Below are 24127 nucleotides of genomic sequence, written 5' to 3'. Positions count from 1 at the left end.
TGGGAACTGTCAGTGTTGGGTTAATGGTTGGACTGGATGATCTTCAAGGTCTTTTCCAACCTTAATGATTCTGTGACACATGGCAAGGCAACTCCACCCCGTGGAGAGCAGGGCAGCCCCTCAGGTGCAGGTGTGTCCCACAGATGCTCAGGGTCTGGCCTCTGCAGCGGCCAAGTTTCAGAGGGGAGCAGCTAGAAATAATGGGCTCAGAAGCAGCGTGCATGCCAGGCTTAACTCTGACAACTGAAGAATTTAGATTTTTTTCCAAAAGGACTGCACATAAACGGCTCATTCCACTGTTTTTTAATATAAAAAGCTTTTATTGTATTGGGAATTAAATTAACTCCTCACATATGTACTTTGCACTGAATCAAAAAAAGAAAACCCAAACAAAAAACCCCAAACAAAGTTCAAAACCAGTATATAAAACACAATAGCTAGTCAGATAGGAATACCGTAAGGCACATTCAAGTATTCATGTAACAAATATCCTCGGGTGGGGAGGAGGGGGGCACTCCCGCAATCCTTTCAGCACAGGTTTGGTTCCTTTCCCTCATTTAAAACCACAAAGGCTTTCTTGCAGCTGCAGCTGGCCTGTAACTGAGTGCAGGCTTGTAACAGTTAAAATGGTTCTACCATTGATCATATTTTATGTCAGTTTTATCAACAGATTATTATGGGAGAAAACAGACACAGAATTCAGATGCTGCTTTACTATCACAGCAGTTGCTCTGTGACTCCACTGTGTCAGTCCATCTGCTACTAAGCTAAAACAACCCTCATGTGCCATTCCCAGCTCGCCTTACAGATCTCCAGGTGAATCAAATTAGAGGACACCCTTAAATTACTAACTTGTAACATCACATTTTGCTACCTGTGTGGGAATTTGAATTCATGAAGTCTCCTCCTTACACTAGCCCTGTGAGTTTAACAAAGGTTTATTTGTTTTTTGATTAAATTCACAATTGTTTTTAAACAAATGCCCCCTGCAATGGAAGGAATTTCCCCCACCCCCGTTTATTTATGCAGTAGGAAGTTCCGAAGGCTGCAGACCCTGAAAATTGAGGCTCAGCTCTTTGAACATCTCAATAGAGAGAATATACCTATTTCAGAGTATCTTTTGGAGAAACACTTCTGCACCAAAACAACTGCTGTAAACAGCTGATTAAAACAGTCCTCATGCACATAAATGATATCTGCCCTTACACTTCTTTCTCCTACCAGACACGTACAACACACAAGCCTCCTAGTGCAGAGGGAAACTCACATAGAAAGCTCTTCCCTGCTACAAAGACATGAAGACAACCTCACTTCTACAGGCAAAGCAGTTTCATGCTAGAGGAGCACTTCCATGCATCATGTAAGGTGTAACAGCCTCTGCATGACTCATTTTTATTTCAAAGCTGTATATCTTGAGCTTCTTGGTTCCAATTATGCATCTTCATTTAATGCCATGAGACTATTTTTCTGTTTCATTACTTTCATTCTCAAGGCATCTGTTTAGGCTTTTGCTTATATGTACCTTAAACTGCTAACTGATCTACTCTATGTGGAGCATACTGCAGTGTTTTCATTTTGTTTTTAAAAGCCCCTTTAATTTTGTCTATCAGTGCTGTCAGACTACAAAATATTAAATTATAAAAAAGGCTGATATACACAATCCAATATCCAGCAGGATATTCAGTTTTGCACCACAGGTTGAAGGAAATGTTAAAGGTCAAGGAAATAGAAAAACAAATCCAAAAAGCTTCAAAAACAAGCCAGTTTTAGTTTGGATTTTCCTTTTAAAAGATATAATGCTCTAATAAATGTAATTTAAGGAAGGTCATACACATGACCAGCATCTGCAGTAGGTCACTTCCTTATTTCTCCCACTCCCTCACAAAAAAATATATACATATATTTATATAAATGAAATGGTTTTAGATCCTTATTTTGCAGACACAAGTCATACACGTAGAAGGCAGCAAGACACTAGCATTCTGTTTCTTTGCTGTCCACCCGGTTCTGGCGCTGTAGTTTAAAGGATGAAGCCTTCTCACTCCTAATGACAGGATGGTCTGTCAAGTCCTCAAAAGATTTGGCGGCCGAGCTGCTGTTTGGGAAGGGGTCCTTCTCAAACCCATCCTCATCAATGTGAGAGTCAGTGCTTGGGTCCTCCTGAATAGTGTCCATTCTTTGGTGGTCCTGCTTCGGTGCCGCAGCAACAGCAGGCACGGCTGTGAGGGGCTGCAGCGGCTGGTGCCGGCTTGTCGACTGCGCCGCAGGGAAGGGCTTGATGATTCGAACAGAGGCAGAGTCCAGGCTGCTGAGCATCTCCACATTCTGCAAGACACAAGCAGCCACGTCACTGGGAAAAGCAACCAGGGTCTAGCAGCCACGTCACTGGGAAAAGCAACCAGGGTCTAGCCCAGGGTTCAGTTTCTGCACCATTTTCAAAGGGAACAGCCACAGCCACCACCTGAGGAGCACCTGTTAGAACAGTTTAAGGGCTGCTGCGTCCTCCCTTCTGCTCCCAGCAGAGATGTGCTGACAGCCCTTGGGCTACCACCAGTGACTCTGCGCTAGCCAGGCTGAACCCACTGCACTGTGGAGGAAACTGAATCAGATTTTTAATTTCACAGTAGATTTATACTTGCATAGGAGCGAGGGAACATCCAACAGTAGTAATCTGTGGTATTGGTTTTCCTCCAGAAACGCAGCTACACTAAGCACTAGAGGCAGAGGCCCTTTTATCTCTGCTTGTTCCTTCTCCATACAAAGCACCACAGGTGACAGTGCACTGGGGCAGAGCCCCAGCCCCATCTTCCGTGGGGCCCAATGCTGCTCTGGCAAAACCCAGGACTGGAAACACAGGGCCAAGCCAGATGAAACCGAGAGCTCAGTGCAGAGAGTGTACAGTACAGAACATTCTGCTCTCCCAGCCTGAAGACTTCTCTGTTTCACATGCAAGCAGCTGCACTGAACTCAGACTGGAGGGACCACTGTGATCACACTCAGGTTCTGCAACCCAGATTAGATTAAGTTAGAGTCCACTGAGTTCTGCTTCTATTTGAGCACGGTTTGGAAAATACCCTGACATTTCTGGGCATAAGAAAATCCCCAGAAACCTTAGTAAATGCTAATACTAGGCAGGCTGAGATGCCTACCTGCTACTAGTAGCACATTTCTGTGACAGATGCGCTCAACCCCTTAACCAAACTCAGTAGTTCGGTACAGGCTCCAAAGGAGGGAAAGGCAGGAGCCACAGCCGGACCAAGAACCCCTCTAGAAAACCCACAAAGGAGCAGAGTGACACAGCACTGACACACGTCAGCTTGGAACACTGATCATGCCATTAATGCATGAATAGCAGGCACCCTTTCATTTTTGATCAAGGAAGAAGCAAGCTGTGGGTACAAGGAGTCTCATGCACACCTTACCTTTCCCACTGGATGCAATTCAACTACGAGCCAACCACTTCACCCCGTAAATATGACAGCCCAAGTGAGCCGCCTTTGAGCTCTCCCTGCCAGGCAGCATGGCTGCACAGCGGGGTCTCCCCTCCAGATGGGACACCTCTCACACTTGCTCCTCGAGAAGAGACACCTTTACCAACAACAGATTGTCAGATGAACCCAATGTGACCTTGTCCTGGACTGCAGCTGGACTGCACGCCAGGCAACTCTCCCCTTGAGCAGAGACACCTCTGAAGGTTTGAGATTCCTCTCCTGAGATTAAGGGATCCTCCCTTGCCCAAGGCAGAGACACCCCTTACAACAGATCCTCAGTAACTGAATTAATCCTGATGAAACATTACTAATCCATGTACTTACTCAATATTAATTATTACAAAACTTGCATGTATAATCCTTTAGACATAAACCATTGACCAAGTCTGGATCCAGCTGCACCTACACTTCTCTGAGTAGTTCAGAAAGCAAGGGGTCCATTCTGAACCTCGTGACTCAGTATGAGGGTTTTCTTTACCCTTTGGTGTCTGTAAATCATTTGAGCTCGATTCTAACTTTATTTTCCTTTTTATGTTTCTTCCATGTAGTAAGCAACAGAGCGAACCTTGCCACTGAACTCTGTTAAGACTCACTAATACAGCATCATATTAAAACCACTTTTCCCAATACCTCTAAAGGCAATTAAGTGATCTAAATCACCCATTCATGACAACTTCCCAACCACTCAACCCTCAGTAGCTCCAAAAGACACAAGATGTATTTGTTAAACTGTTACTGGTGCAAGGAGCCCATTAACTATACCTGTGCTCTGTTGCTACACCTGCTTCTGGGATTTTCCTGGTTAAATTCAGGAATAAAGCCCTAGGGTGACTTTTCTTATGGCACTGAAGACTAGATATGGGGCACTCAAACTAAGATCGTCTTCAGTCACATCCGAGTAGATGACAGAGGCAACGTGCCTCCGTGGTCTGGGACTTCAGTATGCTTCCCCCAGTGGCTTCCAAGAAAGAGCTCTTTTTTCCCCTCCTCCTGTTACAAAATGACATTTCCTTAACTGACAGTTGTTAATAAGAATTGGGTTGTCAAAGCACTGGACAGGATATCCAAAAATCTATGTCAGAAGAGGCCCTGTGCTGGACTGTCATTAAAATTTATCTAGGCACTTTTTTGCTCTTCCCCTCTTCCAACTCATTATCTGCAAGGTGAGAAGGGTCACTGGCAGGTCCCTGCACCCTAAGGCCAGCTCTCCCATAAGCAGCTGGAAGGCTTTAGCACACCTGGACACTAGAAGCTGACTCCTGCAAACAGCCATTCTGCAGCAAAGACACCTCGTTTTGCAGAGGTTTCCCTGCAGCGTCGCCCCACTGAGCCTCATGCTTCGCTGACCCGCTGGGCTGGGAACAGGCGATCTGTGGTTGAAGATGCTGGGCGGCCCGTGCCGCGGGGACCCCGCACACAGGCCCCCGCCGGGCAGCGCCACCTCCTGCCCCGGGACCTGTGGCTGCCTGAAGACACCTGCTCTGTCAGCAAGGTCAAGGCTCTTACAGGAAGGAAGAATCAGACCTCGCCAAGCTGCGGTGCTTGTTCAAGAAAACAGTTTCCCCTCAGATTGGTTCATCCATCTGCTCCAGGTGTCTCTATTATCACTCCTTTGATAAACACTCTGCACACACCTCGGGTTCAGATTTTCTAACACACACTGGATAGCTTTCTGCCAATTCATATCCAGACAGCAACTTACACTGGGGCAAAACAGGGACTTTGTGTTCTCCTCGTACTGCTTGTCCAATTTCTTGTCCTGTTGGAAAATAAAAGACAAACCAAAACACACACGCACAAAATATAAAAAAGTTAGTTCCCAGGAAAGTTCGGACCCAAGGTCCCTGTCCCCATTTCCCTGCAGGGACACAGCAATGCATGGGGCTGTTTTCCCTTTCCCCAACCTCCCACACCTTCCCACCCATCCCAGGAGTGCTTGAGGGCACAGCATCGCTCTGCTCCAACCCCACGCTGCTGTCAGCATCACGCCACATGCCCACACTCCCAGCTGCCATGAGTGCTCGCTCTCTACCCATCCACCCAAGCTCAACCAAGACCACTTCCCACTTTGGATCTCCCCACAAAACGTGGGTGTCTTATTTCTTAACAGGGCTACAGAAAACTTTGACTCTAATGGAAGTTGCCAAAATTATACTTGGGTAGGATTTGGAAGGCAGAGGAAGAAAATCTGCCTAGGAGAGAATGGGAAGGGCTCCAGGAATAGCCATGGGAGCACTGGCTCTGCAAGAGCTCAGCAGAGTTTAGCAGGAGTTTTGCCTATGCTGTATTCCCCCCCCTGGGGTTTGCTAAAAGCTTCCCCTTACCTTCTCCCACAGACATCTGCCATTTCATATACAAAGCGTGTTCTCTTACAGCTCAATCCAACAGAGCAGTCATCTCAAAAACAGCTTACTCACCACGCAGTGCACAAGGATGCTGAGAGGAATCCAAAAAAGTAAGGAGAAGACAAGCACAGAGCCCACTATATTGTCCGCTAGGAACTTTCCTGTGAAATCAGTTCAAATCTGTTAGTTACCCACCAAATACTGTTTCACAAGCATACACGTATATCCCCATTCTGCAGCCACTGCTCATGCAAGCCAAGCCACAGAACTGCTCAGAGATGCACAGGCTAGAGGACTAGGCAAAGATAAAAGAAGTTACACAGTTTTAGAAAACTGTATCCAATATGTTAACAATAAGGCTTTTTTTCTCTGATGAGAAATGCTGACAGGCTGTAACATTTAATGAGTTGACTGGGAACCGGCTACACTGAGTTAGCCAAGCTGCCCCTCTCAGTTACACAAGACACACTGTGAGGCTGTTACCAAATTCTGATTTTACAGTTGCATGATAAATACCTGCCTCCACAAACAAATATCTGAACATTAAAGATATACAAACTGCCTCTACCTGAGCAGGCTAAATAGCTTTAACAATTACCTAAGAAACAATTTTTTGACCCCAGAACTCAAGATTGAAAGCCCCAAAGCCAGATAATTACACTGTAGGCACAGCACTACCATGAGCATACGCCGTTACCCAGACATAACCCAGCACTGGCTTACTGACAGGTTTTGTATGGTTCCTGTACCAGAGTGTGAGACACCGGGGCATCACCACACGTGGGGCTACCTGCTTGGATGGCACGGTGGGGATCAAGACCCAGGAGGCCCACTCACAACTGCTGGGCAGCAATTCAGTACAGGCACACAGCTTGAGGTGCATGACCTCAATGGTTTTCTTAAATGAGAGAAGTGAAGTTTTCCTCTCCCCTCCCAGTCTGTTGACATTTAAATCCCACTGAGAGGCCCACTTTATACTACGCTCAATCTAGCTGACCTCTAAAAAAGACTATCTGTTATTTCCTTTCCTCTAATTGACCTACTCCTTGGTATTCAAACAAGAAGCTATTATCTCCTTTACAAGCTTGGAAGACACCTAGAATATAATGGAGTGGAGAAATGCAAAATGATACCCCATCCTTTCATCTTTAAAAGGCAAGGTCAGTATTGTCAAACTTCAGGAAAAAAAAAAATTATCTGTATCTATCTATCTCTCTATCAGAAATACAGCTACTAGCTACCCTTGCACACAGGTGAATAAAACCAGCCAGCTAATTCCTTCCCAGACTTTAGAGGTTCATGTCATGAACTGAAAAAAAACGCAGAGGATATGGTTACATATCTTACCAAAGGTATTGATGCTGAGTTGGTCTATGAAATCCCAAAATCGTTCAATCACATCCTGTACTTGCTTCTCGCATTTGCCCTGCAAAAGTAAACACTTCCTTACAAAATTATCTTACACTAAGTGCTAACTACTGCCTTCTTAAAGAGGGAAGCAGATAAAAGATGATAATTAAATGAAAACTACAGATACAGTGGCACTTGACTCACATCTGAATACAGGTTTACACTCATGCCCAGTAGCAGCAGTCCATTTTTATTGCCTTCATTTTTGGCAAAACCGTTTCAATTCTATTGCTGTCAGAAACAGATGAACTTTTAACATTTGAAATGTGCAAAAACTACCCCACCCTCAGCCCATGTTAGGGGACATAAACTGAAGTTTCTGGAGAGGTTTTAGTACCAGAAGCCTCAGTTCCCATTACCCACCGAGAATGCTGCAGCTCTCAGGAGCTCGAAGTTACAGACTCAGATCTGACTGTATTAACACAGCAGACCATTGGTCTTTCAGATCTGCCAGCAGAAAGGCTGGGGCATGCCCTCCAAAATTCATTTCTGTCAACACCCAGTTTAGCTTCGACCATTGGTGTCTACAGGTGACACAACTGTCCATGCAGCTGCACCACGGAAACAGTCACCGAGTGCCAGTCACCCACCAGTCTCCTTGCCATGGGCTTACCACCTCTGTCAGACACCACCAGCTAGATTTTCATGTGATTGCTCCCCGACCTCAATCATTATAGTCAAAATTAATTGGGCTGATGTGAACAACTGCAATTGCAAGCACTGCAAACCTAGCTGAGCTTAGAGCAGGGCTCATTCGCCTCCTCCGCATGAACTGCCAGCTGGCTGAGCTGTGGGGAGCAGCAGAAGCACGTAATAAACAACGGTAGAAGGTAACAGCTTCACCTTACACAAGTCTCTGCAGAACTAAAACTCTCATCCGCAGCCTCAGACACCCTTTAATACTCACCCTGTGGGGCAGTACTTACACAGCACCACCCTGCTCAGAAGCACATCAAGCTTTGGCTTCTCTTTACCCGCTGAGTCCTCGTCAGAGATGACTCTCAGACACCTACCCACAGAGGCAGAGCATGCAGTGCACTGACATTTGGGAAAACTTACATTTGTATCACAGAAGCCCACAGTGCAAGGCTTCCCCTTGCGTAGGAACAGGAACTGGTCATTAGCGTCGACGTATGGTATGCACCTATCCTGCTCGTCCCGGCAGCACACTTTGCAGGAATTATCCGTTTCTGTAATAAAGCAAACTCATTCCTCAGAAGCACCAAGAGTCACCCACAACCAGCAGACACACAACCCCACGTGTGCCCTGGCTGACCGTATTCCTGCCCAGCCTCCCCACAGGGAAGGCAGGACAGTGCCAGCTGCCTGTTTTCGGTTACTTTGATGACCAAGCCTGAAACTTAATCAGATGCCCTGTGCAACGTACAAGGGCACACAGCAGGATCGAGCTCTCCAAGCTGATGCCCCAGCAATACAGGCATCAACAGGCAGGTGAAAAGGTTCCAAACATTTCCAAGACACAGATTTAACTATTTCTTGGACTTTGGATCCTCCAGGCACCCTTCTCCTTAGCTATGGCCTCCACCTCAAACGGTGGGGGCCACAGCACTTCTCTGCACTGCCTGTGAAGCTTTCCTCCTGCTCCCAGCTGCTTTACCAGATTTAAGAGCCGAGACCGAGAGCAAGCAAACAGTAAAGCTTATCAACAGTAGCGTGACATGCAGGTTTGCAGTCGCAGTGAACTGGACTCAGGGAGCCTGTGTTCTCAAAGCACTTTAACCTCTTTGAAATCTTTCTTTAACCATTAGCTGAAGGTTACCACTCCTCTGCCAGATGCCTGGTCCAGAGGCTAACTGGGATCCCCTCACAATCAAAGAACAGCCAGACTTTCCCTCCTGCCCACCTGTGGCAGAGGAGATAGAGGGTGGGAGGGTGCCTCTAACTGGGGTGACAGACTGTTAAGTGCCTGGGCACCAGCAGTGCGCCCAGCTGGCCAGGAAGGCCAATGGTGTCTTGGCTTGTATCACAAATAGCATTGCCAGCAAGGACGGGAAAGGGATCTTACCCTGTACTCGGCACTGGTGAGGCCGCACCTTGATTCCTGTGTTCAGTTCTGGGCCCCTCACTACAAGCACTGAGGTGCTGCAGTGTGTCCACAGAAGGGCAGTGAGGATGATGAAGGGTGTGGAACACATCTTATGAGGAACAGCTGAGGGAACTGGGGTTGTTTAGCCTCAAGAAGAGGAGGCTGAGGGGAAACCCTATCTCTCTCTACAACTACCTCGAAAGAGGTTGTAGCAAGGTGGGTGTTGGTCTCTTTTCCCAAGTAGCAAGTGATAGGAGCAGAGGAAATGGCCTCAAGTTCCACCAGGGGAGGTTTAGAATATTAAGAAAAATGTCTTTGCCAAAAGGGTTGTCAAGCATTGGAACAGGCTGCCCAGGGAAGTGTTTGAGTCACCAACCCTGGAGGTATTTAAAAGACGTGTAGATGTGGTGCTTAGGGACACGGTTTAGTGGGATTTGGCAGTGTTAGGTTAAGCGCTGGACTCAATGATCTTAAAAGTCTTTCCCAACCTAAATAATTCCATGATTTTAAGTCATCTTAATGTCTTCAAACCTAGACCATCAGAGGACAAGAGGACATTCACATTCTTTTTCCAAACAGAAAACACTAGCCCTGAAAAACCAACGTTTAAACTTTTTCAGAAACCAGAAACTCTGCCCTCCAACAGGCAACCTCACAGCAAGGCCAGCACACTCCAAGGAGCAGAGCTGAAGCACACATTTCAGTTCAGTCCCGTGTCACTCACCGTTGCACGCACACGACCGTAGGTTCTTCTCCCTCTCGCAGAAAGGGACACACTCCCCATCCTTGCACTTCCCCATGTCCACACAGACTGTGTCATCCGGAGCATTCCCTGGAGGAGGGCATTCGCTGCTGTTCCCTGCAGATGGGGGTCAACAGAGTGGGGTAAACCATGTTAGAGCAAAGGGCAGAGCATCTAAGCATGCAGGAGAAATAAAAAAGGAAAACAGAGGAAATCCAGTCTCATTCCAGAGGTGAATCCCAATCACTTGTTCTTGGCTTTCATCTGCAGGCTGCCCGCCAGCTCCTCTGAGAGGCAGCAGCAGCTCTGGAGGCAATCAGTAACTCGGGCATTGTGGCACTCTGGCAAGCAAGCAGTAGGTAGCAGACCCTAGAGGCACTGTCAGCAAAGCAGGTGCTCGGACTTGACTCCTTGCCTCCAGGAAAGATTATGAGGAGGAAGCAAACAAGCAGTGAAGTGAAGCAGAGTTGTGGTAAATCCACCCTTTCTATGGCAAGATTCAGCTCATTCTTGTCTCCTCCCAGTGACACACAGAGTTTTGCTTTTTCTTCTTTTAAGGCAAAGAAACAAAGAAGAAACAAAAAACTAAGAAAAAAATCAACATTTTCATGTTGTTCTAGGCAGTAAATCACCAGACTCCTGAACTACAATGAAACTCATTATAGGGCAATTTCATGATGCTTAACTGGTCTCTAAAATTTCATGTACCGGATGAATAAAGGGCACTAGTCTGAAAGAGGATTGAACAGGACACTGAGCCTGAAGCGCTTGGCTAACTGACATAAAGGGGACAGAACCACATCCTACCAGTGCAAAAAGACTCTCCTTTACAAGTGGCATTTATGGCTTCTTGGCATTTCTTTTGTGCACTTTCGAACTGGCAGCCTTTACAGCAGGGACTGTTCCGATCGCTGTGGAAAGATCAAAACAAAAGAAAAAAATATTAAGCAATTTTTTAAAAGCAAGTGTGACAAAGCCAGGCAATAAGGATGTCTACGAAAAAAAGAACCTCCTACTTGCAGATTGTCTCACTGATTCAAAACCCTTGCCCTCTCTGCCCCCTTCTACAATCACCTTTCTACACATCCACTCACTCTTCATTCACCAAAAAGCACATAGGAAGTACAACATATTAAGAGACAACACAGGGACCCTTGTATTTATTCAAGGCACTTGAATCCTCTTCCTGTCACTTGCTGTGCAGCTTTGGACAAGATCTTCCACTCTGTTGTTCCCCACGCATTTCCCCCCTTCCGTTTGTCCTGAAGGTTTATTGCTCTTTGTTCCATGCTGTCTTTATTCTCGTTGTTTTGCACCTAATGCAAGAAGGCCTTTAGTATAAAAACACGCATTGAGGGAATTTCTTGCTAAACAACAGGACTTGTGTGAGCCTTCTACTGTTAAGTGCTGCAGAGCTCAATTCTGAAAAAAACAGATTGGACTCTGCATTGCAACAGGGCCACGAACACCCTGAAGAGCAATAAAAACAGAGAGGACTCATTTAGTGCTGTCACTGTGTTGTCTGCTCTAATACATTTTGCAGCAGTCCTAAAAATACCAGTATGTGATCCCAGTTTAAAGACGCCTTGCAATACAAGCAAAAATTTTATTTGCACAGGATGTTTGCAGAGGAAATTTTTAATATTGATTTTTGATTGCCTAAGTTTGCTTAATAATAATAGTAATAACAACAGTAATCTTCAGGCCTGTAGCTCTTGACACTTCTCAGAAGAAGTAACAGAATGTTATAAAAATTAATGTATGCAAAGAATGCATGCACACAGCAGCCTTTTCTGAAATCCTTTATTGTCTTCAGCTCACACATTTAGCCTTAAAGCCAGGAAACAGGTCTGTGACATTGCAAGGTGGCTTTAGGAGCTTTCAGCCCAGCCCACCATTCTCTGCCATATTAAAAAGTTGCAGCTTATTTCCCCTTACCTGCATTTGGCACCATCTTTCAGTTTACAGTCTGCAGAGCAGCAGGGATCAGCCTGTTGGTACAAGAGGCCAGGATCGCATTCCTCCCCTTCATCCACCCTGGAGTTCCCACACACTTTGTTGTTGCGCTCCTTGAAGCACTCCTGGGCCTTGATCTCTATGGTCCTATGGATGGATTTTTTGCTGCAGCTTGAGAACATCTAGAGAGTCATGAGGGGAAAAGAGCAGCACTGAGGAGTGTACCTTTCTGTCAACAAGTGGCATCTAAGACAGCCTCAGCCTACTTACACCTCCAAATTCTGGTGTCTCAGAAAGCAGTTATTCCCTCTATACTGCCAATTTGATACCTTAGAAAAATTTTAAGATGGGAAAGTAATGGTTGGGTCCATAGAGGTCATTGTTATGTTACAATGCAGGGACACCTGCACACAGCTCTGACCCTGAGCCAGACTAACTCCAGCTTTCCCACAGCTTCAGGGACACTAGCAACCATCCCCAGCAAGGGCTGTGAAGCCGTAGCAACGGGGAGAGACTGCGCTGCCTCTCAGCAGCAAGGCTAGGCATGAACCACAAGTCAGACCAGGCTGCAGACTAATCATTTCCCCAGTAATCCTGGTTTCTCATCTGCAGTGCAGGCACATCAGCACAAGCTTCTGAGACTGGTGAGCACCATGGCTGTGGCATCCAACAGCCTCTCTCCAACAAGAATAGCTACGGTCCACTCAAACCCTGTTTGCTACTGAGGGTCCTCTATCTGACTCTTGCTGATGACCTGCTTTCAGAAGCATGTGAACACAGCTAATTACTAACAACTAACTAAAAAAGTACCTGGACATGCTATGAACTCCAGTGAAACTCAGAATTCAAAGATGAGCTTATCTGGCAGAGCACCCAACAGCATACAAATATATTTTCTGCTTATGGCTAATCCATTACATTCCTGACTGTTTCAAGCTACAGGAATCATTAACTAAAACAGAATTTCCATGCAAAGGGTCACTGACCATAGCAGTAACCTGTATGTGGAAGCAAAACTATACCTTGTTGTTTTCATGATCTCCACTGACAGCAATTGGGTACATAACGTATTTCCCTCCCTGGTCTTCAGTGGGGGCACATTCTGGCAAACTATCCGGATCATGCTCTGCTCCAAAGTTATGTCCGAGTTCATGCGTCGTAACCAGGTCAGCCTCCTTTTTTGAATGTGAAAAAAGCAATGTTGAAGAAAATTAGTCTGAACAGGACAGGAGATCCCAGCTACTTCCAGGTCATCAGCAATTCTAAGATACACTGAAATGGAAAAGGATTTCCCTATGAACATTCATTTTTAAGAAGTGGGGAAACTGAAGTCAAGTAGAATTATGGTCCATTTCCGAAGGCAAGTTCCAGGACTAGGTTTGAATATTAAATCACTGTTACAGGCAAAATGCTGTTCTAGAATACTGATTCAATCTTGTTTTAAATACAATGCAGATACTTAAAAGTATGAAAATTTGCTTTTAAATAGCTGGAAGGCGTAAAATTTGAAACAAAACCCAATCTAAACAAACACCAGCTACTACGATTAGTCAATCTCTTGTTTAACATATCTTGCCACTAGAATTGTTTCTTCAAAATGGATGATGACATTAGGAGTGCTGAAAAAGCTTTTCTATTGCACGACTACTTGGACATACATTTACAAATGTGGCCCAACAGGGATGGATTTCTAACATCATTTATGCAAGACAGGACTCCCTCTGCTGAGGCTCTGCCTCCCTGCGTGCCTCCCTGCAGTGCCTTGACCGGCAGATGGTGGCAGGCTCACAAGGTGACAGCCACAAATAAAACTAGCACAGATATTCAAGTCAACTGCAAGGAGATGGAGCAGTTCATGAAAGAGATGGAAGCAAGTCTGACGAGCCAACTGTCATTTCTGCTGCTGTGAAGGTACGGGAAGGACCGAGCACTGCAATGAGCAGCACCAGTGTCCGTGTCAGGGCATAGCTAATGGGAGAGCCAGGGACAGGAGAGCTGCTCAGAGATCGCTCCTGTGCATCATTGCGTTTAATTTGGGAAAGGGTTTTAAGCAGGTTTTTTTTCTTTTGTCTTTTTTTTTTTTTCTTTTTTTTTTTTTTTTTTTTAAAGCCCAAGTGACACCATGCAGCACTTTCCCTGTGAAACCAACCCATAATGCTCCCGCCACCTCATCGCAAGCTTTGTGCCTGCCTCTGGGAAGACAGCAAACTCAATTTCCTTTGTAATCCAAAGCAGAACTCCAGCTTGGAGACTGAACAACAAATGCAAATAGCATGGCAACGGCTAAAGCTCTTTGTCAACATCCCTCTAACACAAAGCTTCACTGTCTTTTTTTTTTCCTAGCTTCTTGACAGCTTCTGTCCCAAGTTTTAGCCCACACATCAATTATGAATTCCCTTTATAACCAGGCTACAGAAAAGCACATCTCTGAAGTCAGCATAAGTCAGCAAGAGAAACGTGCCCAACTGCAAAGATTTGGTAGATGCAAACACAGGCACTGCTCTGGTATCTTTACAAGTGAGACAAAGCTCATATTCAGGCCTTTATGTATTTACTATCTCATCAAGTATGAAAAAACAAAATCCAGACAGCATCAATTTACATTAGGCTTAGTATTAGCACTAATAAGCCCTGTCTATTATACTGTTCTCTGCTCTACTTATTCAGGGCACACAAAAAGCAGATAGAGGAATTTCATTAAAAAGCCCAAATTAAACCTTCTACCTTGCCTGTACTACTTCACCTTGCAAATGGAACATACACAATTGACATCTGCACATTGTAGGTGTAAGTAATAGCAAACACTTAAGTTTTTTTTTTATTTGATACAGCAGACTGATTTTGTTCTTACTGTAAGGCTACTTGTTGTATAATACTGCTTGTTCTGTTTGAGGGTTTGTTTTTCATTTGTTTGCTGATTCTTTGTTTTGTTTTTGAAGCAAAACACATTTAAATTCCTCTTTAGATATCAAAATCCTGTTTGTATCTGGACAACCACAGCTCCTATTAGACACTAGCTACGTTTACTCATTCCTGTTCCACAGTGAATTCAATCCTCAATTCCATTCAGTCCTGACCTCCCTTGTCAACAAGAACAAAACCGATGGTTTTGGTTTTGTGACCTCCATCCTTGTCCCCAGGGTTCTGACTCAATCAGAAAGCCAGCAGTTTGTTGCTGAGAGAGGACAGCAGCTTGTCGCAATCCCGTGGCACACAACAACACACATGTACGTATGCCAAACGTTTGTGCTCTGCAGGGAGGATACTCTCCTTCCTACCTTTGTGAGGATGGTCTTGCCGTAGTTCTTGGTGCTGGTTAAGCCACTGTTAAGATAGATGTCCTTCTTTGCAGCTTGACTATAATAAGCTATAGAAGTGAGGAAATAAATATAAGTTGACAAACATTTTTCATGGATTTCAGGTTTTTTTGGGGGAAGAGAGGGATACTTGTTTGGGGAAATGAACAGCTTTATTGTTCTCACTGGTGAGCCAGTGAGACCATGCCTCTTGCCAGTTTTTGGAGTGGGGAACCTTTCAAGCACAGCACAAACAGCTCAGGTACTGCAGTAAAGGGGAAATGTAAGAGATTTCTAAGATAACAATATATGCCATTCCCGCTGCAAGAGGCACCAACACAAAGCAGCCCTTGGTTTAGGGTTTGTTCTAGCCAGATTGTTCACACTGGATAGCTTAGTGAGTTTTATCCTTCCCTCCTTTCTTTTCCACCTCCAGTCAAGAAAACAGCTGTCTATTCTACCCCAAATACAACAGCTAGGGTCTAGGCAAATAACACATCATGCACCAATGAAGTTGGAGAAGAGGATTAAACACATATAATACAAACTAGCTTTCAACCCACAACTGGGATGGAAGAAAAAGAAGCCTTGCCTTTAGGACAAATGCCACCATGGCTGTTAGGTCTGGGAGAGCCAACATAAGCCAATCCAAGTGTTCCCATGTCAAAATCTTGATACGTGAAGAGATGAGCAAGGCACACGTGAGCTGCTTTCTCAGCAATATCAAAGCTAAATTGCTTTAAAGAAAAAAAAAATATCTTTGTAAGACACTTTACGGTACATATTAAAAGTCTATAGATAAGATAATTTATCTGACAAGCCAGAGAAGCACCTTCTAGATCTGGTTAAGTCAGAAAAAAGCAGCTGCTTAGCTGCCCTACAGAGCTGTAGAAAATTAAATTAATACCCAAGTACATTGTGTGCATTCATTTACATAACTTGTCTATTCATTTCCCCTTTTCAGAGAGGGGAAAACCAAGTACAATAATTTGATGAAGGTCACAAGGCAGCCAGTCTCAGGGCCAGACATATCAGGACTGCCTTTCTGACTCAGGCCACGCATTAATAACAGTAATTGGCGTATGCTCTATAATTATGCTACAGAGTCCTTTATCCTGGGCTACAGGGCACATCAGCTAGTTTGACTTTGTGCAACATCTACACATCATGTGAAGGAAGTAGACAAGTTTCATCTGTTACTACAGAGCAGCTGTTTGAATGAGTAATTCTCTGTAAGGGGCACAATTTTTCAAGGGTTACAACCTACCTCTAGCAGCATTTTTACATCCCAGGCATCTTTCTTATCATCTGGGTAACTTCTTGCCATATTGTAATGCTTTTCTCCAGTTTTTACAGGCTCATTGTGGATGATAATCTACATTTCAAAAAGGGCAACAACAATGTAGAAGAATTTTGGTCAATTTTATAGCTACAGGAAAGCTTTCAATGTAATCTTAAATGTCTCAATAGATCTGCAAAGAGAAAAATTCAAACTTAGCATGCTTCTCATGTTAACTTTTCAACCTCTGCTAGTTAAGATACACCAACTACAACATAAGGAACTACACCACCACTGTTACACAGCAACATCAACAGTTTTCACTGCAACATTCTTTTTTAAGATGCATGTTACTCTATCAGAAAAACTAAATACAACCAGGATTTACATCTGGTATAAATAACCCCAAAGAATTTCAGATTTTTAGCTAACCAAATTTTAAAGGATTGCTACTTTCTCAGTAACCTAGAATTAGTGCATCATGTTCTTTCCTGCTCCCTGCCCAATTAACTCTCATTTCTTGTACCTGCATACCTTTTCCCAGTAAATGGGCAGCTAGCTTGTACAATTAGTCCCTCTGTTCCACATCACAGCTCTTGCAGTACTCCAAGCTGATGGATTCCTCTTCTTTAATCTTTTGCAGATTTCTGTGCGCTAACTTTCAGAAGCCATCATATAAATTAAAGTCACTATGTCACCCTTGTCCATCCTATACCAGTCTCTCCACCATCAGGATTTGATGCCTAAGGAAGTCATTAAAGCTCTTCAGGCAGGATTTGTGTTTTTTCATCTGTGTTTGAAGCTCACTCGGGCTTTGTAAACTAAGCACTAGCCATAGACAAAAACATTATATACATATATAAGAGTATGTCTGACAAAAGCAAGAACCGCTCATATTCAGGAAAAAAAATCACCTTTGAATTGGGATTAATATGGGAAGATTCTCCCTGAAAACTCAAATGATGCAAGGAACTTAAGATGGGCACGCTGCATCAGATCATTACCACCACCACTGGAAATATGTTATTTCAGAGTGCTCCTGGCAGGAGTTAATAATATAGGGTTTGATTATTCTAGCTCTAATCCAGATAAAACAATCAGAAACCCTGACATCTAAACCATGCTCTTATCTTCTAAATTGGAAACCCTTTGCATAGTTCAGTGAATACCTGCTCTATCTGTATGCCGTACCCATTGAAGGCTCCATTGTCCCAGGAAGTATTTCGGTAGATGTCATCTACTCTGTCTATCAATTCGATCTATGTAGAAAAGAAAAACAAGCTATTTAGTTTGGGGCTTTCATGTAATAAAGTCAAGATACTCAGAGAAGTTGCAACATACTTACCTAGAAACACTTCAAATTAAAATTGAACCTCATATGACAGACATACTCATTGATCGAAAAACAACAGTACTTGGATCCAGAGAGTATTATCAAATATCCTTGAAGATTTTCCATCATAAAAAAGCAGTACACTTTCCCATTTACCACTTTTGTCATGTAGTGGAAGAGCAATAACATTAAGAACAAGACATCTTGAGAAAGTCTTTGTTCATATACCAATTTTCCAAGGTTTGAGGGGAAGGGCAGAAGAGGGAGATATTTTTACTGCTTTGTTTTAGCATGATGCTGAACTAGTTTAACTAACCTCTGAGGCTTGCTTCCCTCTCCCAGCCAAAACCGTATTATTTTCCCCATGTTTCAAGCACAAGATTCTAGAAAGTCTCTCAGTGCTATCAATACCTCCTTTTTCAAGCTATTCTCATCTTCTTAAAAACCACCTTCTACTAAATATAAACTATCAAACTTCATCAGAATGACAGGTGACATTCAGAGCCACTCAGTAATAATTTATGTTTTAGTTTTCCAATCACTGTGTTGTTAACAGTATGTATCTACCCAGGAAACACAACAGTAGAGAAGCCTCAGCATGTCAGATGCTGAGATAATAGCATCTCTGCAAACACAGGGAATTAAGGCTCCAAATGTAAACATTTCAGGGGACAGAAAGGTCAAAAAGCCAGCAAAGATGGAAGAGAGTGATTAGCATTTCAAAGGTTCAGGCTCAGAAAGAGATCCTTGACAAAGAGACCTCCAAAACTGGTTTCATTCTTTTTTGTGTCCAGTCCCCAAACCCATACTCTCCACTTGTACTGAAAAGGCTGTGGTCAGGCATTGTATTTCACAAAAACTTGTCAGGTAGATAACCCTATTATACTGGTTTGGGCTGGGTTACTTGGTAACCAGTACATGTGATGGAGGCCTGCTTTCCTGAAGATGGCTGAACACCTGTTAGCTGATAGGAAGCGGTGAATTAATTCCTTATTTTGCTTTGTGTGCGTAGCTTTGCTTTACCTACTAAACTGTTTTCATCTCAACCCACATGTCTCACCTTTACCCTTCCGATCTCTCCCCATTGCATCAGGTAGCAGTGAGAAAGTAGCTGGGGTGGGGCTGAGCTGCCTGCAGGGGTTAACACACAACACCCACATACAACCAAACAAATTGTTTAATGCACCTGCTTCTAAATTTGTTGTTCTGATCAAAGGATCCTGGAAGAATTTGGGAGGGGAAAAAAAATAAATCTATACAAGTTGCTTTTGCCTCTCATATAAGCTCCAAACATGCTTGAGCTTTAAAGATGCTTGGATTGCTTATAATAGATTTCAAAAGCCAGGAGATTCTAAAGTTCTGACTGGAAAAAGAAAATTTCTTAAGCAGAAAATAGTATAGCCATAAGAAGTATGTGAAGGGAAGGGATTTGTTTATAAGTGAAACTTGAAAACTATTTAACTAAGTATCACCATTATAAAATACTTTGAAAGCATAACTTAGCTTTCCCAGGTAAAAAACACGCACAGCCAGGAGATGTAAATACATTATGTTGTACAAAAGAAGCATAAGATGTATGTTTTAACTACTGTATTGCTATTTTTCCTGCACTTATTCCAGCAAATTGTAACAGAGTATATTTACTTACCAAATAGTTTATAGTGGTACTCTCTTCCCCACGGCCCATATATTTGAAAAAACGATGATCTGCCACTACCAACATCTTGCATGTGTTTTTGGCGCTCTCTGGAACAGTTCTTTTCTTCCGATGGATGTTTGCTAACATGAACATTTTAAGTACAATTAAATAAACACTCAGTAAAATTTTCACAGCTGTGTCTATTATCCTTATTTAAGATATGAATGTGAGTTTGGGGGGGGGGTTTGAGGGGAGGATGGGGATGTTTAGTTTTGGGCGTTGGATTTTTTTTTTTTAATTCTTCTTAAATTTTGTCTTCGTAACAGTCCTCAAAATTGTTGTAAGGGAAGGAATGTATAGTAGTGAAATTGAGTTATTCAACAGATTTACCTGTAGACCTTTTATGGTCATCACCTCAGCTTTAACACCTCGCCTCCTCCTGTTCCTAGTCATTAACCCAACCTCTGCTGACACAGCAAAAGACAGAGAAAAGAGGGACTGAAAACTCTCAAAAACCCATCAGAGCTCAAAATGGATTCTTTGAGTGACCACGGAGGCCAAACAGGTCCTGCTGCCCAGCGCACAGAAGCGGAGTTGTTCTAATGTTCACCTTAGAAAGAGCACCTACATTGCTGCCAGCTATCCCCACAAACACCACTCAGACCTGATAAAACAGCTTCCTCTCCTTAGCCTACACTTTGGTAGGGCCAAACAGCCTTTCAACAAGACAGGAAGAAACATACCCCGAGTGACAGTTTCTTAATTTCATCAGTTGTTGGGGCTTTTTTGGATGGGGAGCAGGCATGAGGAAGTGTTGCTTTCCCCCCCGCCAATGAATTTAAAGAGCTAATAGTTAAACTAGAAGCAGCAACACAGATTACTGCCCAGGTTCTGATCTTACTTGCTGACACAGCCAGAATTCAAGCATTTGTTTCAAAGACCCCCAAGGCACAGACACACCTTCATTTTGCTTCTTGACTTCCAGTCCTTTTGGCAACAGTTCTTCTTCATTTAGTTTTAAATAACCACACACTTTGGGGGACTGCAATCTTGAGAAATCTTTAATATCTTCAGATCTGTAGACCAGCAGTCTTTCATCTTGCACATTATCTACAAATCTCCACAGTGGCTGACAGCACAAAAAGAACAGAAATGCAATTAATTAGGAACACAGTGAATGCAAAGATGAAATCTATATAAGTGAAACATTTTATCCATCAAATCTCCACAGCTTTACACATACACACACAAATGCACTGGACTACAATAATTTCACCCACAGCAACAGGTCTACTGATAAAATGATTATCCCCAGGAAAGCCAACAGAATTCAACTCTTTTATGCTACACAGGCACTCAAAAGTCTAAGATTATCTCAACAGAGCAGTGGCAGCCACCTGATATAACTGCAGAAGAAACAAAGAGTTTTTCCTCCCCTCCAGAACATGAGCAAGCTGAGGAGGCATCTCAGACTCGCTCTGCTTCCCCAGTAACAGTATGGAGACTGGCACAGCCACGGAGGAGATGCTTAAACTGTGCTAACAAATGCGCTGACCAGAAGCACGGCAGCTGGAAGATAACACAGAATATCTAAGTACACAACAGAAGGCAGGCTCTCCAACATTCAACAGCTACCCAAGTCACTCACAAGCATGAAAAATTTCTCCAAAACCAACGAAAACAAGAAAACTATGAAATCTCAACATAAGACACTAACTTCCATAGCAGATGCATACTAACCATCTTTTTTCTTTACTAACACATTCCTATTATTATCTGTACATAACAGCTGCAGCAACACCACCAAATACAACACAGACAGAGCCTGTTCTCTGGGCAGAGCTGAGTGGCATAGACTGCCCACATCCACAAGGCAGAGCATCTGGGTCTCCTCTGGCCCTTAGGCAGTGCTCTTTCAACTTCAGACAACCATTGTTTAGTATACTGTGCTTTGGGTTCACAGCAAAAAGGTCCTGAAATGTGAAGGCTGCGCCAGCCCAGCAGCCACATGTCTGCAGCACAGAACTGAGAGCAATTGTTTTGCACCCTAGGGCAAGGTATGAGGGCACCAGGGTTTATACAAAGGTCCGAAGCCTTTCCAAACAGTACAGGAGGACCATGAAAGCAAAGGTAGGCAATGGCAGAGCAGCTTTGTCCATGCTGCCTTTTGGGAATGGTCTCTGGCACATACCATCTCTGACTGCACATGGGTATCAACTCATCCAGGGCTGGTTAGGGGTTGAAGCTGACCCAGAGATGCTAACAGCTAGGCACCATGGACAAGCCGGAGCCTCCACACCACTGCCTACCTTTATTAACTGTACAGACACAGCCAGTGAGGAGGCAAGGGGGTTGGCTGCATGGAGAACCAAGATGTGCTTACATTACTCTGGACCACAAACCCAAAAATGCTTTAAATAACAAACAGCTATATGCTCTTAATGTAAAACACAAGTACAGTGGTTTGGGTATTCTAATCACATTTTCATACTTTAACATGACTGGATTTCCCAGGTTTACCCATAATTCTGCATATCCTTGGGTTTGGAGACAATTACAATATCCATATAACACTCAGCCATAATTACTGTTATTCAGCCATTCTAATACAGCTTGTGTCTGGGAATATACTGCACTGAACAACTCATTAGGATAGTCTCTAATTATATATTTGTTGAATATATTTTTTAAACCAATAGTTTAAAATAACACAAGCAATGAAAATGGTAAAAAAAAAACAAAACAAGGGAGCATGGAAAAAATACCAGATTTTCAAATAAAGCTCTAAGAATGGGAAAAATTCCAAGACATAACAAAGCCAAATTTTTAGAAAGCTTAACAGACCTCAGCTCTGCTCAGAAGGCTGCACAGTTTATTATTCTAAAGGACGTGATCACCACTAATTACTAACATTATCCATTTCTGTTTCTAAAACCCTTTCCTGTTTAAAGCATACCTTCTCCCTGATGTATCCAAAACACGCAAATGTTAGAGAATGTCACTCACTAACAACACTTGCAAAAGTCAAATTGGTTTCACATTTCTCGCCCTCCTCACCCCAAAACAAACACCACCACTAAGTCTATTTTGAGCTACAGAGGTGTCAATGTGACTAACTAGAAACACCCACAGTGAAAACTGATGATTGTTTGAATATAGCTTTCAACAGTAAAGCATACCTCAATATTGTATTCTTCTCCATCGGTATTGATTCTCACTGTAAAATCTTCATCCCCAATATGTGCCACAACCTTGGAATTATGCTCTCCTTTAACATAAGCAAGGAAAAAAAAAAAATTAATTCACCTCTACTTGCATGCACTCCCACACAGACACTGTCTGCTGGATTTTTTTAATTGTTTCTAAACTTCATGCCAAATTACCATTCTCAGTCTCTGAAGAACACTGTACTGTCCAGTTTAAATGAAAAAGAAGAAATGAACCAGCACTCCTCCCAGTCTTAACTTCCCAATGGTCATTGCTGCCAAGACTCAGATTTAACTGATAATTTTGCAGAAAGTGTTGAGGTGGCTCTGACAATTAGTAATAGGACACATAATATTTCTGCCAACAAAAGCAGCTTGCATCTTACTACTACCACACAGCAGTTTCATGGCGTCAGCCTGCATTCCAGTGGAAAAGATTTTTACCACATCACATAGGCAACAGAAAAATCAAAACAACTTAGCAGAAGCATTAGTGCTGGACTGAAGTGGAGCAAGATACTCTTTCTTTACAGAAAGGTAACCTGCAAAGAACTATCTTGAAGTCTTTTAATATAACGATCTGGGCAACACTGCATCATCACTACCTGGGCTTTGTGTTCTGGGACAAGAAATATTCAAGGCCTACATTTTAGTTGGAATTAAATCTACCATCATCATTTAAAAAAAAAAATAATCACAAGCTGCTGCTTGAGTAAATTATACCTTTGTGTTCTGCCAAACCAAACAGAAGAGTCATATCTTAGAACCTTGGTGCAACAGCTTAAAACAACCCCACCACCCACCAAACCTAAAAAAAAAAAAAAATCCCCAAACCCACCTAAAAAAAACCCCAGAAAACTCAAAGGGCATGAGAATTAAGTTTACTTGTTCATCCTAAACATATCTGATGAAAATATGGCCAATACACCATTTACTTTGGCCAAGAGACTCGTGCAAAGCTGTGCTTTCTCAGCACTGACACATAGCCTAGCCCATACTAACCAACAACATGTCCAGTGAAAAAGTCTTGCCATTGAACACGATACTCCTTTTCCTTGCCTTCACCATCCACAATTAATGCTTGAAATTTTTCTGAAAAGTGTTCAGCAGTTGCAGTTAAGTATAATTTAAAGTGCCTGTAAAAGAATTTACTTCCATTTATTTTTAAGCAAAGTGCACACATGATACATGCAGTCTCGATTTTACTGAGGGTCCAAAAGAGAAAGCATTAATTCTGATAAGCAGGCTACAAAAACACATACTATGTAATTCACAACTGTAAATAACTCCTAACTGTAAATATTTTTAAAGAGTCAAAGGTTCTTAAATAAAATAAACCGCCAAATCCAAAACAGTCATGGTTTGCTCATGATGCACTTTCTC

The 24127-nt window shown here is 43.1% G+C and overlaps 1 protein-coding gene across 1 annotated transcript in view; it reads right to left on the bottom strand.

Annotated features, from left to right (window-relative positions):
- Positions 1–299: 299 nt before the first annotated feature.
- ADAM17 (ADAM metallopeptidase domain 17) overlaps positions 300–24127 on the bottom strand; it is a 28507-nt gene continuing 4679 nt past the window's right edge. The window contains exons 3-19 of the mRNA XM_026845497.1: positions 23747–23880; positions 22718–22806; positions 20499–20667; positions 19548–19678; positions 17736–17825; positions 16555–16662; positions 15880–16024; positions 15270–15358; positions 13014–13166; positions 11974–12173; positions 10843–10946; positions 10018–10152; positions 8306–8436; positions 7184–7262; positions 5909–5997; positions 5194–5250; positions 300–2325 (exon numbers count right to left, since the gene is read on the bottom strand). Of these exons, the coding sequence (XP_026701298.1) occupies positions 1975–2325; positions 5194–5250; positions 5909–5997; positions 7184–7262; positions 8306–8436; positions 10018–10152; positions 10843–10946; positions 11974–12173; positions 13014–13166; positions 15270–15358; positions 15880–16024; positions 16555–16662; positions 17736–17825; positions 19548–19678; positions 20499–20667; positions 22718–22806; positions 23747–23880 (2254 nt within the window). The 3' untranslated portion in view covers positions 300–1974. The remainder of the gene's footprint in view (positions 2326–5193; positions 5251–5908; positions 5998–7183; positions 7263–8305; positions 8437–10017; positions 10153–10842; positions 10947–11973; positions 12174–13013; positions 13167–15269; positions 15359–15879; positions 16025–16554; positions 16663–17735; positions 17826–19547; positions 19679–20498; positions 20668–22717; positions 22807–23746; positions 23881–24127) is intronic.

This window comes from Athene cunicularia (genome assembly GCF_003259725.1).
Source record: "Athene cunicularia isolate RWA chromosome 3 unlocalized genomic scaffold, athCun1 chr3_part1, whole genome shotgun sequence".
In the NCBI taxonomy this organism is placed as follows: domain Eukaryota; kingdom Metazoa; phylum Chordata; class Aves; order Strigiformes; family Strigidae; genus Athene; species Athene cunicularia.
The sequence above is the reverse complement of the archived record's forward strand: the minus strand, read 5'-3'. Positions and strand labels throughout refer to the sequence as shown.